This window comes from Mirounga angustirostris, unplaced genomic scaffold, assembly GCF_029215605.1.
Source record: "Mirounga angustirostris isolate CCGP_5_RB_7025 unplaced genomic scaffold, mMirAng1.0.hap1 SCAF_4, whole genome shotgun sequence".
Lineage (NCBI taxonomy): Eukaryota > Metazoa > Chordata > Mammalia > Carnivora > Phocidae > Mirounga > Mirounga angustirostris.
Window position 1 is genome coordinate 156,839,021 of NW_026991712.1, and position 13,293 is coordinate 156,852,313.

The window sequence follows — 13,293 nt, forward strand, 5'->3', positions numbered from 1 at the left end:
AGAAATGACCCAAATCAACAAAATCATGAATGAAAGAGGAGAGATCACAACCAACACCAAAGAAATACAAACAATTTTATAAGAACATATTATGAGCAACTCTATGCCAGCAAATTAGATAACCTGGAAGAGATGGATGCATTCCTAGAGATGTATCAACTACCAAAACTGAACCAGGATGAAATAGAAAACCTGAACAGACCTATAACCACTAAGGAAATTGAAGCAGTCATCAAAAATCTCCCAAAAAACAAAAGCCCAGGGCCAGATGGCTTCCCAGGGGAATTCTACCAAACATTTCAAGAAGAATTAATACCTATTCTTCTGAAACTGTTCCAAAAAATCGAAACGGAAGGAAAACTTCCAAACTCATTTTATGAGGCCAGCATTACCTTGATCCCCAAACCAGACAAAGACCCCATCAAAAAGGAGAATTACAGACCAATATCCCTGATGAACATGGATGCAAAAATTCTCACCAAAATACTAGCCAATAGGATCCAACAGTACATTAAAAGGATTATTCACCATGACCAAGTGGGATTTATCCCTGGGCTGCAAGGTTGGTTCAACATCCGCAAATCAATCAATGTGATACAGTACATTAACAAAGGAAAGAACAAGAATCATATGATCCTCTCAATAGATGCAGAAAAAGCTTTTGACAAAGTACAGCATCCTTTCTTGATCAAAACTCTTCAGAGTATAGGGATAGAGGGTACATACCTCAATATCATAAAAGCCATCTATGAAAAACCTACAGCAAATATTATTCTCAATGGGGAAAAACTGAGAGCTTTCCCCCTAAGGTCAGGAACGCGGCAGGGATGTCCACTATCACCACTGCTATTCAACATAGTATTGGAAGTCCTAGCCACAGCAATCAGACAACAAAAAGAAATCAAAGGCATCCAAATTGGCAAAGAAGAAGTCAAACTCTCACTCTTTGCAGATGATATGATACTTTATGTGGAAAACCCCAAAGACTCCACCCCAAAACTGCTAGAACTCATACAGGAATTCAGTCAAGTGGCAGGATATAAAATCAATGCACAGAAGTCAGTGGCATTCCTATACACCAACAACAAGACAGAAGAAAGAGAAATTAAGGAGTCGATCCCATTTACAATTGCATCCAAAACCATAAGATACCTAGGAATAAATCTAACCAAAGAGACAAAGGATCTGTACTCAGAAAACTATAAAATACTCATGAAAGAAATTGAGGAAGACACAAAGAAATGGAAAAACGTTCCATGCTCATGGATTGGAAGAACAAATATTGTGAAGATGTCAATGCTACCTAGAGCAATCTACACATTCAATGCAATCCCCATCAAAATACCATCCACTTTTTTCAAAGAAATGGAACAAATAATCCTAAAATTTGTATGGAACCAGAAAAGACCCCGCATAGCCAGAGGAATATTGAAAAAGAAAAGCAAAGCCGGTGGCATCACAATTCCGGACTTCAAGCTCTATTACAAAGCTGTCATCATCAAGACAGCATGGTACTGGCACAAAAACAGACACATAGATCAATGGAACAGAATAGAGAGCCCAGAAATGGACCCTCAACTCTATGGTCAACTGATCTTCGACAAAGCAGGAAAGAATGTCCAATGGAACAAAGACAGTCTCTTCAACAAATGGTGTTGGGAAAATTGGATAGACACATGCAGAAGAATGAAACTGGACCACTTCCTTACACCACACACAAAAATAGACTCCAAATGGTTGAAAGACCTCAATGTGAGACAGGAGTCCATCAAAATCCTAAAGGAGAACACAGGCAACAACCTCTTTGACCTCAGCCGAAGCAACTTCTTCCTAGAAACATCGCCAAAGGCAAGGGAAGCAAGGGCAAAAATGAACTATTGGGACTTCATCAAGATAAAAAGCTTTTGCAAAGCAAAGGAAACAGTTAACAAAACCAAAAGACAACCGACAGAATGGGAGAAGATATTTGCAAATGACATATCAGATAAAGGGCTAGTATCCAAAATCTATAAAGAACTCATCAAACTCAACACCCAAAGAACAAAGAATCCAATTAAGAAATGGGCAGAAGACATGAACAGACATTTTTCCAAAGAAGACATCCAAATGGCCAACAGACACATGAAAAAGTGCTCAATATCGCTCGGCATCAGGGAAATCCAAATCAAAACCTCAATGAGATATCACCTCACACCAGTCAGAATGGCTAAAATTAACAAGTCAGGAAACGACAGATGTTGGCGGGGATGCGGAGAAAGGGGAACCCTCCTACACTGTTGGTGGGAATGCAAACTGGTGCAGCCACTCTGGAAAACTGTATGGAGGTTCCTCAAAAAGTTGAAAATAGAGCTACCATATGATCCAGCAATTGCACTACTGGGTATTTACCCCAAAGATACAAAAGTAGGGATCCGAAGGGGTACGTGCACCCCGATGTTTATAGCAGCAATGTCCACAATAGCCAAACTGTGGAAAGAGCCAAGATGTCCATCGACAGATGAATGGATAAAGAAGATGTGGTATATATATACAATGGAATATTATGCAGCCATCAAAAGGAATGAGATCTTGCCATTTGCAACGACGTGGATGGAACTGGAGGGTATTATGTTGAGTGAAATAAGTCAAACAGAGAAAGACATGTATCATATGATCTCACTGATATGAGGAATTCTTAATCTCAGGAAACAAACTGAGTGTTGTTGGAGTGGGGAGTGGGGTGGGAGGGATGGGGGGACTGGGTGATAGACACTGGGGAGTGTATGTGCTCTGGTAAGCGCTGTGAATTGTGCAAGACTGTTGAATCTCAGATCTGTACCTCTGAAACAAATAATGCAATATATGTTAAGGACAAAAAAAAAGAAGGAAGGAGAAGAAGAAGAAGAAGAAGAGGGAGGAGGAGGAGGAGGAGGAGGAGGAGGAGGAGGGGGAGGAGGGGGAGGGGGAGGAGGAAGAAGAAGGTAGTGGGAGGGGAAGAATGAAGTGGGGGAAATCGGAGGGGTAGACGAACCATGAGAGACGATGGACTCTGAAAAACAAACAGGGTTCTAGAGGGGAGGGGGGTGGGAGGATGGGTTAGCCTGGTGGTGGGTATTTAGGAGGGCACATTCTGCATGGAGCACTGGGTGTTGTGCACAAACAATGAATCATGGAACACTTCATCTAAAACTAATGTTGTAATGTAAGGGGATTAACATAAGAATAAAAAAATTAAAAAAAAAAAAGAAAGTGAAAACCTGGGCACCTGTGTGGCTCAGTTTGTTAAACAACTGCCTTCGGCTCAGGTCATGATCCTGGAGTCCCGGGATCGAGTCCCACATCAGGGTCCCTGCTCAGTAGGGAGTCTGCTTCTCCCTCTGACCCTCCCCCCTCTCATGTTCTCTCTCTCAAATAAATAAAAAATCTTAAAAAAAAAAAAAAGAAAGAAAGAAAGTGAAAACCTGGGGCACCTGGGTGGCTCAGTTGGGTCAGCATCTGCCTTCCCCTGTCACGATCCCAGAGTCCTGGGATTGAGGCCCATGTTGGGCTCTGTGCTCAGTGGGGAGTCTGCTTGTCCCTCTCCCTCCGCTCGTGCTTTCACTCTCTCTCTCTCTCTCAAATAAATAAATAAAATCTTAAAAAAAAAAAAAAAAGCAAGTGAAAACCTATAGAATGGGAGAAAATATTTACTAATATATGTGCATATATCTGGCAAGAGATTTGTATCTGCAGTATATAAAGAATTCTTACAACCCAATAATAAAGAGACAAAATAACCAAATGTAAAAATAAGCAAAGGATCTGAATACACATTTCTCCAAAGAAGATATATGAATGTTCATTATGCACATGAAAAGATGTTTAACATCGCTAGTCATAAGGGAAATACAAATAAAAAAACACAATGAGATACCACTTCACACCCACTGGGATGGCTATAATCAAAAACAGATAGTAACAAGTATTGTCAAAGATGGGGAGAACCTGGAGCTCTCATTTGTTGCTAGTAGGAAAATAAAATGGTGCAGCCTCTTTGTAAACCAGTCTGGCAATTCCTCAAAAGGTTAAACATAGAGTTAACACGCAACCCAGTAATTCCATTCCAAAATATATACTTAAGAGAAATGAAACTCTATGTCCACATAAAATCTTACAAAAGAGGGTGCCTGGGTGGCTCAGTCGGTTGAGCGACTGCCTTCGGCTCAGGTCATGATCCCAGGGTCCTGGGATCGAGCCCCACATTGGGCTCCCTGCTCTGCGGGGAGCCTGCTTCTCCCTCTCCCACTCCCCCTGCTTGTGTTCCCTCTCTCGCTGTGTCTCTCTCTGTCAAATAAATAAATAAAATCTTTTAAAAAAAAATCTTAACAAAAGAATGTTTAGAGCAGCATTGTTTATAGTAGCCAAAAAGTGGGAAAAACCCAAGTGGCTATTAAGTGATAAATGGATCAACAAATATGGTATAAATGAAATATTATTCAGCCATAAATGGAATATTATTTGGCCATAAAAAGGAATGAAGTACTGATGCATGTTACAACATGGGTAAATCTTGAATACATTATACAAGCAAAAGGAGCCAGTCACAAAATACTATATATTGTATGATGCCATTCATAGGAAATGTCCAGAACAGGCAAATCCATAGAGACAGAAAGCAGAATAGTAGTTGCCTAGGGCTGGGAGGACAAGCAGAATGGGCAGTGATCGTTAACAGGTAGCGTATTTCTTTTTGGGATAATGAAAATGTTTTAAAATTGATCATGGTGGGGGAACCGCTTCTCCCTCTCCCTCTGCCTGCCACTCTGCTTACTTGTGCTCTCTCTCTCTGTCTAATAAATAAATAAAATCTTTTTAAAAAATTGATCATGGTGATAGTAGCACAACTCTGTAAAGACACTAAAAACCACTGAATTACTTTCAGTGGAAGAAATGTAAGATCTGTGAATTATATCCCAATAAAGCTATTACAAAAAAATAAAGGGAAGTAGAGAGAAAGAGTCCTTGCTCTGTGCCTAAAACCCAGCTATTCACACGGTAACCCCCATGTGTTATTTTCTTTGGTTCTTCCGGCCACCTTGTGGTGGAGAAATTACCTCCCTTTGAAAGATATTATGATTGTGTGTGATCTGGTATCAAATCAGACCTTATCTCCAAAGAGAAAAAGGAAGTCAGTTTAGATGCCTATAGAGTGCAAGGTGCTATGCCAAGCTCGTCACATATATCACCCCATTTAATCCTGAGGCACCCTATAAAGAAAGTGTTATAGCATCATTTTACAGGTAAAGAAATTCAGGCTCAGAGAGGTATAAGCCTTATGCCCTAAGACACACAGCATTGACATAATAAAGCAAGATTTGAACCCAGTTCTGTTGGACTCCATTGCTGATATCCTTTCCCCTACGCCACCCCTGGTAACCAGGATCTGAGTCCTGTGCCCCCGATGCCAAGTGCTCCTACCTGCCTTCCTCCCCAGCCCCATGCTGCTAGATTGGTGCGTGCTTCCTGTCCACTTCTCTCACCAGCCAGCCTGTCTCCACCCGCACTGTATACAGAGAGAACAAAGAGCTAGTCTTGGTGTCACAGCCAGCTGGCTTGATTCCCCAGAAGAAGGAATTCCAGTGCCAGAGAAGCCAGCCTGTATCTACGGAAGCCCCAGAGGACCCAGAGGAAGAGGGGGAAAAAAACACTCCCCTACTGCAAATGGGCCAGGCCAGAGATGTCTGCCCAGCCTGCTGAGGGAGCCCCTGAAAAGGGCAGGACCGGCACAGTCCTCCGTGGGAGCTCCTGGCCAGAATCCCCACCTCGGACAGACTAACAGTAGAACAGAAGGCTCACAGTGAGACAGCAGTAGAACTAGACGTTCTCTGGTGGGAGCAGTCGGGAACTTTGACCTGGGCCAGGATCCCGGACGCTGGCCTTCCAAGGCAGCCCAGACACTTAGCCTCAGTCCTCATGCATTTCCTGGGAGATGGTTCCAGCAGGTTTGGGATGGCCCACGGCTCCCACAACCCCGCCTCCTCACTGGTACCCAGGGGCTGGGGACTGAGCTGGGAGAAGGGGTTTTCCCTCAGAAGGGAGATGGGCCAGGAGGAAGATGAGGCCAGGGATCGTCTGAGTCACCATGGTCTATTCACCAGGAGGGCAAGGCTTCTCTGCTTGGCCCAGCCCTGGGGGCAGGCTAGTGGGATGCGGCCAGCCACTGCTGGGGTGGAGCTGGCTCCTCATAAGGAGGGGGAGAGCTGCCCCAGACTCAGTAGGAGCTGCAGGACCATGGCCAAGATGAGGGGTAAGTGGGGTGCCTCCTCTAAATCTGAGAGTGAGGCACCTGAGGGAGGAAACAGGGCAAGGAGCTAGATGGAGGGAGGGGGTTGAGGTGGGCTGGAGGGAGAGTCTGGGCATAGGGCCATGCAAAAGGAAAAGCAGAGGGACTGAGACAGGACAGGGCTAGATCGGGGGCTGCACATAGGTCCAGGTGTTGAAAGGGAGTCAAGAGAATGTGTCCAGGTCAGGATAATGAGTCTGGGGGTTGGGCCCATTCACGGGGAAGGATATGGGGCCTGAGACAGGAATGGTGGTAGCTCAGGGAGATGGGAGAGTTTGTCAGGGGCAAGAATGGATTTGGGAGGTTGAGGTAGGTCTGGAAGGTGGGGAGAGGGGGTGAGGGTTGGGGATCTCTGCCACGGTGCATGGTCACCCTCTCTTCTTTTCTGAGGAGTCACCCCTGCAGAAGGTTCTCCCAGCATTTGGAAGGGCCTGCACTGGGAGCCAGCTGGGTCTCCTGCCCCTCTTCAGTGGGTGGCCCCTGGAGATCCCTTTCCTTCAGTGCGCCTCGGGTGGCCGGCATGGACAAAGCCTGGACTAAGGGGCTTCTCACCCACCCCCAAATCCTATAGGGCTGGTGCAAGGGGGTACAGTGCGTCACAGCTCCTGGCTGTTCCCCGTCAGAGCAGGTGACACCCAGGAAGCCACACAGCCTCTTGTTGCAGACTCCCAGGTGAATCTCTTTGTGCATCAGAGCAGTTCATTGTGGAGATGAAAACCACGTCACTCTGGACTCATTGTGTGTTACGTATTAACTACAGTTTCCCATCTTGGCTGAGGAAAGCTGGAGGGATGTGAAAGAATACTGTGAGGCTGGAGAAGAGCAGTGGGCCTGCCAAGGTCCCATGGGGCACTGGCGACACCACTAAGAAACTGATCACAGCTCCCCCCGAAGAGAAGCGAGCCTCACAGACTCTTGCTTTCACACACCCATGCCCTCACGAATGCACACATTCTCAAAGGACACAGACACCCTCTGGCTCTGCCACCCAACTTCACGCTCAAACACACTCACAGAATCACACACTAGAACACCGGCAACCACTTTCCCTCTCAAACTCCAGCAAATGCATGCATGTCACGCTCACTCTTCGGACCCAGGCCACACACACCCACCTCGCTGTCCCATACAGATTCATCCACACATTTGCTCAGGGGTCCACACCATGCCACAGACACACTCCCTCCCATGAAATCACAGATGATGCCCAGTCTTACAGGGCAACAATCACAAACTCATGATTGCTGCAACTTACATCACAGACAGGCTCACACACACACACACACACACACACACACACACACACACACTCACCATCAGAAGCAGGCATATTCACAGTCAGAGCTGACCCTGGACACACTCATGAGTTTCCAGTCACGTGCACACACATGAACACACGCATTCACATTTACCATCGCACAACTAACACCAGCACAATTCACATATCCAGCCGTACCCCACACAACACAATTGCCCCCACATAGACACAATCAGAAACGCACATGTTTACACCCCACACTTGACAGATACTGTTTCACGGCACCACCCCTGCTCGTTCACAGGGCCACGCTCCTCCTGGGTAGGGCAGCACATAGAGCCTGGGCTCCAGAAAGACAGCCCCCAATTCCCTTCTCCGCCACAGGAATCCTGATCCTGGGGCTCCTATTGGCTACTCCCAGCTGCCTTGGCTACTTGGAGGACCTGGCCAAGTGCCTTCAGGACCCCGAATATGAGTCCAGTCTTGTCACGGCGCAGGAGGGACTCCACACCTCCCCGGTGCCCAAGCGCGTGGTAGTAGTGGGAGCTGGTATGTCAGGCCTGGTGGCGGCCAAGGCCCTCCAGGATGCTGGCCACCAGGTGAGCAGATCTTGGAGGGGTTTCAATCCTTTGCCTCCAGTTTGCTTTCTTGGGCGGGAAAAGAAAAAGAGAGAGGATACAGCCAGCTCTTAGATGGCTGCTCATAACTGGCTGGGTCTCTTAGCCGTCAGTTATGGTTCCTCTAAACTCCAGGCTCCCCCAAGACTTGACCCTAGCTGCACTTGTGTTCTCATGGAAGCAAAGTGGAGAAGAGTTATGCGAACAAGAAAAGGCCAAGAGGCACTCGGTCCCCCATGGAGCATTCTGCCCCACTTACATTACTCAGGACCCTCCCCGCCTCCATCTGGTTATTCTGCACATTCAAGGAACCTACTGCTGGGAATTCTGGACTACAGCCTGTGGCGGGATGGAGATGGGTGTACGGGGTGGGAGAAGGGAAAGCATGATGCTGAGAACAACAGCAGGTCCTCTGGACCCCAGGTAACCATCCTGGAAGCCAGCCACCACATCGGGGGTCGAGTCAGCACATTCAGGAACGAGAAGGAGGGCTGGTACCATGAACTGGGGCCCATGCGAATCCCAAAGTCCCATAGGTAAGTCCCAGGGAAGGAATGGGCAAAAGGCAAGCAAGAGGAATTAGGTGGCGGGGAGGGGGGAGGACAGGGGCCCTTGCAGCTATAGTGTCAGAGTTTCTCAGATCCACTGTCTCATGTGGTTCAATCCTGCAAGTTGGGACCAACAGTGGTCTCCCATTTGACAGGGAAGACCGAGGTTCAGAGCCCAGGGTCACACAGAAAGTGGTAGGTCCCAGACTAATAATAATAGTTACCATTAATTCATCAAATGGTGTACTTCAAATATGGACAGCTTCTTATACGTCAATTATACCCCATTAGGCTACAAAGTAATAATAATAATCCTATCAGCTGACATTTGTTGAGCACCTCTATGTGCCAAGTGCCGTGCTGAATGCCACATGTGCATTATTTCATCTGATCCTCTTATTTTTCCCAGTTACAAATCAAAAAACTGGGCTCAGAGATATTAAGTGACTCATCCAAGGTTCTCCTAGGAGAAAGTGACAGAGCTCCTCTTCAAAATCAAGGAGGCAACTGGCCCCAAAACATACACTCAACCCCTACGCTCTAACTGGCTCCTGGAACAGAACCCAGCCCCTGGTTCTGAGGCTTCTAAGACAAAAGAGATCCTTCGCCCGGTGTCCCACAGACCTCCAAAAATATGATTACTTTTTTGCCTTAAGTGTAAACTGAACCCAAGTCTCCCCTCCAAACACCACCAAAAACAAAAACAAAAACAAAAGGAACCAGCCCAAACTAGGAGTCTTTAGATTTGGTCTCACCTTCCTTAGAAATGGAAGATGGGATTTCAAATACTGTCTGAAACTAAAGGCCTTGGTCTCTACTTAAGTCCTGTACTCAGGGATTTCTTACAGGGCTTTCCTTGGGTGATGGGTAAACTCTGTCCTCACGATCTTCCTTGGGGCAAAAACAGAAGGAAAAGAATTAATACCACAACATGAGGAAGCAGGGTTAGAGTTGAAAAACAGTCCGAGTTCCCTGGGCACATGAAGAAACTCGTTTCCCTGGAAATGGCCTCTATAGTCAAGCCAGCAGGAATGAGGTGTCACTGGGAGAGGTGTCATGATTACACCTGTATCTGCTCCAGGCTGGTTCATACCTACATCAAGAAGCTTGGCCTGAAGCTGAACAAGTTCACATCATATGATGGCAACACCTGGTACCTCATCAAAGGACAACGCTATCGCACCAGGGAGGTCCAGGACAATCCAGAGGTCCTGGGCTATTCCGTAAGCCCAACGGAGAAGGGCAAAAGCCCTATGAATCTCTTCTACCAGTCCATTGCCAAGGTGCCTACTGCTTCACCCCTCCCAGGGTCGGGAAAGAACAAGTTCTGGCCCCAGGTCACCTGGCAAGTTAGTGGATAGACCCAAGTGGCCTGGTTCCCATTCCAGCACCCTTGTGATTGGTCTCTCCTCTAATGTCCCCTAAGAATGTTGCCACCCTGTCCCTAGTGCCCAGCCCCATCTCTTTCCCTGTCCGTGGTGGTCCAATGGCTTACTGCTTGATGGTGACAGTGGAAGGAAGGGGAATCACCAGATAACTCAGTCCTCGGTAGCGAATCAATCTTCCTGGATTGCAGTGAATGTCTTCCCCTTAAATTTCAGTCTCCAAAGGTCCTTCAATGAAAGGGAGACTTAGGAGGAAAAAGGAACATTTAGGAGCTCTTGGCAGCATCCTTCCCCTGGTCTTTCCATTCCCCCACCACCTTGTTCCTCCCCTCTTTAAAGGGACATCCAGAGAAGGCAGGAGTCCTGCCACTGGCTCTGTGGCTTTAATCTCAGCTCTTCCCCTTTCTCCCCTTTTGCAGCTCAAAGAAAATCTGAACAACTTCAACTGCAGCCACCTGCTGTCCTTTTATGATTCTTACTCCACCAAGGTATGTGAGGCACAGAAGTCCCAGGATAAGGGTGGAAGGGGTCTGTGCTCAGCCTAGCCCCCTGGGGTTGTCCCCTGATGACAAGGATCTTCTCTTCCCACTACCAAAGTCTTCACTTTCCTGGAGTCCAGTCTTGCCCCTTGCCTGCCCTAGGCCCCTGCTGAAGCCCCTTCCTACATGTGGGGCCCTCCATCTGGAGCTTCTACCTCCCCACAGGCTTACTTGGTGAAGGAAGGGATGCTGAGCGAAGGAGCAGTAAAGATGATTGGGACTGTGATGAATGAGGATTCTGGATACTATAAGTCCTTCCTAGAGTCCCTGTGGGATAGCTTCATCTTCTCCAAAAGTAACAAGTAAGGCCAACTGGGACCAGGGATGGAATCTGCTCCTCCTCCACCTCTCAGAGCAGAGAAATGGAACTACGATTACTGGGTAGTCACTATGTGCCAGGCACAGTGATAAGCACTTTCCAAAAAATTGTCCCATTGAATCACCTGGAAGGTTGGTACTATTATTCAGAGCCATTTTACAGGTGAGGATGCTGAGGCTCAGAGGAATTCTATAATTTACCCAAGGTCACATAATGGGTGAAAGCTGGAGCCAGAATCCAAACCCAGGTCTGTGGGACTCATCCTGGGACACAGGACTGTATGGTAGCTGAATCCATGGGCTGTGGGTCTAGACTGTGGGTGTCATCCTGGGACAGTCCCTCTCCACCAGGTAACAGTTTCCCAAAGTATAAAATTAAACAATGATCCCTCTCTCACAGACTAGCTAAGGAGATGTATATGAAGCATCCCGCACAGGCTGCAGGAAGCTAGTTTCCTTGCTTTTCAGACCAGGAAGGCTGTCAGCAACTCAGCAAAGGGGCCCAGTGCCCCCACACTCCCCTTCTGCCCTCCCCTCACCCCTGCAGCTTTTCCGAGATCACCGGTGGCTTCGACCAGCTCCCCAAAGCCCTCAGCGCTAGCCTGAAGCCTGGCACCATCCGCCTGGGCTCCAACGTGGAGACGGTAGTGAGGGATGGGCCTGAAGTCCGGGTCTCCTACCAGCTGGGCAAGCCAAGGTGGGCACTGAACACCCTCACCGCGGACTTTGTCATCATCACGGCCTCAGCCAAGGCCACGCGCCTCATCACCTTTAAGCCACCGCTCTCCCCAAACAAGACGGAAGCACTCCGCTTGGTGCATTACACCAGTGCCACCAAGGTGATCCTGGCCTGTGAGGAGCCCTTCTGGGAGCGGGATGGCATCCGGGGTGGGGTCTCTGTCACCGACAGGCCCTCGCGCTACATCTACTACCCCAGCCACAGCTTCCCCAGTGGCAAGAGCATCCTGCTGGCCTCTTACACCGTGGACGATGACTCTCACTTCTTCACATCCATGACGCATGAGCAGTTGGAGGATGTGGTCCTGGAGGACCTGGCGGCCGTGCACCAGATACCCAAGGAGGAGCTGCGGCGCATGTGCCCCTCCTCCGTGGTTAAGCGCTGGTCTCTAGACCCCCTCACCATGGGTGCCTTCACTGAGTTCACACCCTACCAGTTTATCGACTATTCACAGGAGCTCTTCAAGCCCGAGGGCCGCATCCACTTTGCAGGCGAGCACACCAGCCTGCCCCATGGCTGGATAGACACTGCTATCAATTCTGGCCTGCAAGCGGCCGGGAATATCCAGGCTGCTGTGGATGAGGAGGCCACGGGAGAGTAGAAGACATTCACTCACACCCAGAACCATTTCTAACCTAGAGAGAAACCCCTGAGGGAATCTGGCAGGAAAAGGGCTGGGAGGTGGGAGTTGGAGGCAGAGACCCAGGAGAGAGGTCACCATTAGTCCCCCTGGCCCACAAGCAAGAATCTAAAAATGCGGAAGAATCAGCTGTCAAGTCCACAAAGAATCACTCCCTTTCCTGCTTCTCTCCCCTGCCAGGCCTTGAGGAGGGAAGCAACTGAGTCAACATAGATGGAGGGTAGGATCAAATCAAGGATGGTGAGCACTAGAATCAGCCCTTAGCTTGGATTGTCTCCTGCTGCGTAATTGTAACAAGCAAAAGAGAAAAGCTCCAGCAGTGCCCTAATTTCTGTCATATACAACCAGAAGCTTCTAAAGGAACAGACAAACCCCAAACCATAGCAATGTTAAACCACAGATTAGCCACACACAAACCCACAGAGCATATAAACCCCATCATTGCGTGCCTGAGCTGGGAGCCTCACATCTTGGCCCAACATGAAATCTAGATGGATGGGAGAGATAAGGGTTCTTCTCTGTTCTTTTTGAGCTTGCAAGAGCAGGATCTTGGCTTCCTAGAGACACCTCCTGGCCCATAGACTTTTCCTTTTCACTCTTACCTCCCATCACCAACCAGACCCCCCCACACACACACCTCTGCCTGTCCATCCTACACATCCCCCGGGGAGGACACAAAGCTCCATTCTCCATACTTCCACTCTGCTCTTCTTTAGCAGAAGAGCCCTGTCCTTCCAGACCCAACTAACTTATTCCTCCTCCCCGAATCCTCTCTTAACAGCCGCACCCAAACCCCAGGGATCTTTCTCTCTCTCTTAAACCTCCACCCTTCCTCCCTAGAATCCCAAATGTTTGGACTGTGGATCTTCTCATGTTATTATGTAATTACTTTGTGAGGGCACATTATCTGCCCATCTACACTGAGAGCCCCAAGGGCTGGGATCATAT

The 13,293-nt window shown here is 48.1% G+C and overlaps 1 protein-coding gene across 1 annotated transcript in view; it reads left to right on the forward strand.

The window, feature by feature from the left end:
- Positions 1–12,907, forward strand: part of LOC123860395 (L-amino-acid oxidase-like) — a 28,253-nt gene extending 15,346 nt beyond the window's left edge. The window contains exons 3-8 of the mRNA XM_064587553.1: positions 7,944–8,158; positions 8,600–8,712; positions 9,806–10,007; positions 10,529–10,597; positions 10,814–10,950; positions 11,514–12,907. Coding sequence (XP_064443623.1) covers positions 7,944–8,158; positions 8,600–8,712; positions 9,806–10,007; positions 10,529–10,597; positions 10,814–10,950; positions 11,514–12,306 — 1,529 coding nt within the window. The 3' untranslated portion in view covers positions 12,307–12,907. The remainder of the gene's footprint in view (positions 1–7,943; positions 8,159–8,599; positions 8,713–9,805; positions 10,008–10,528; positions 10,598–10,813; positions 10,951–11,513) is intronic.
- Positions 12,908–13,293: the final 386 nt, after the last annotated feature.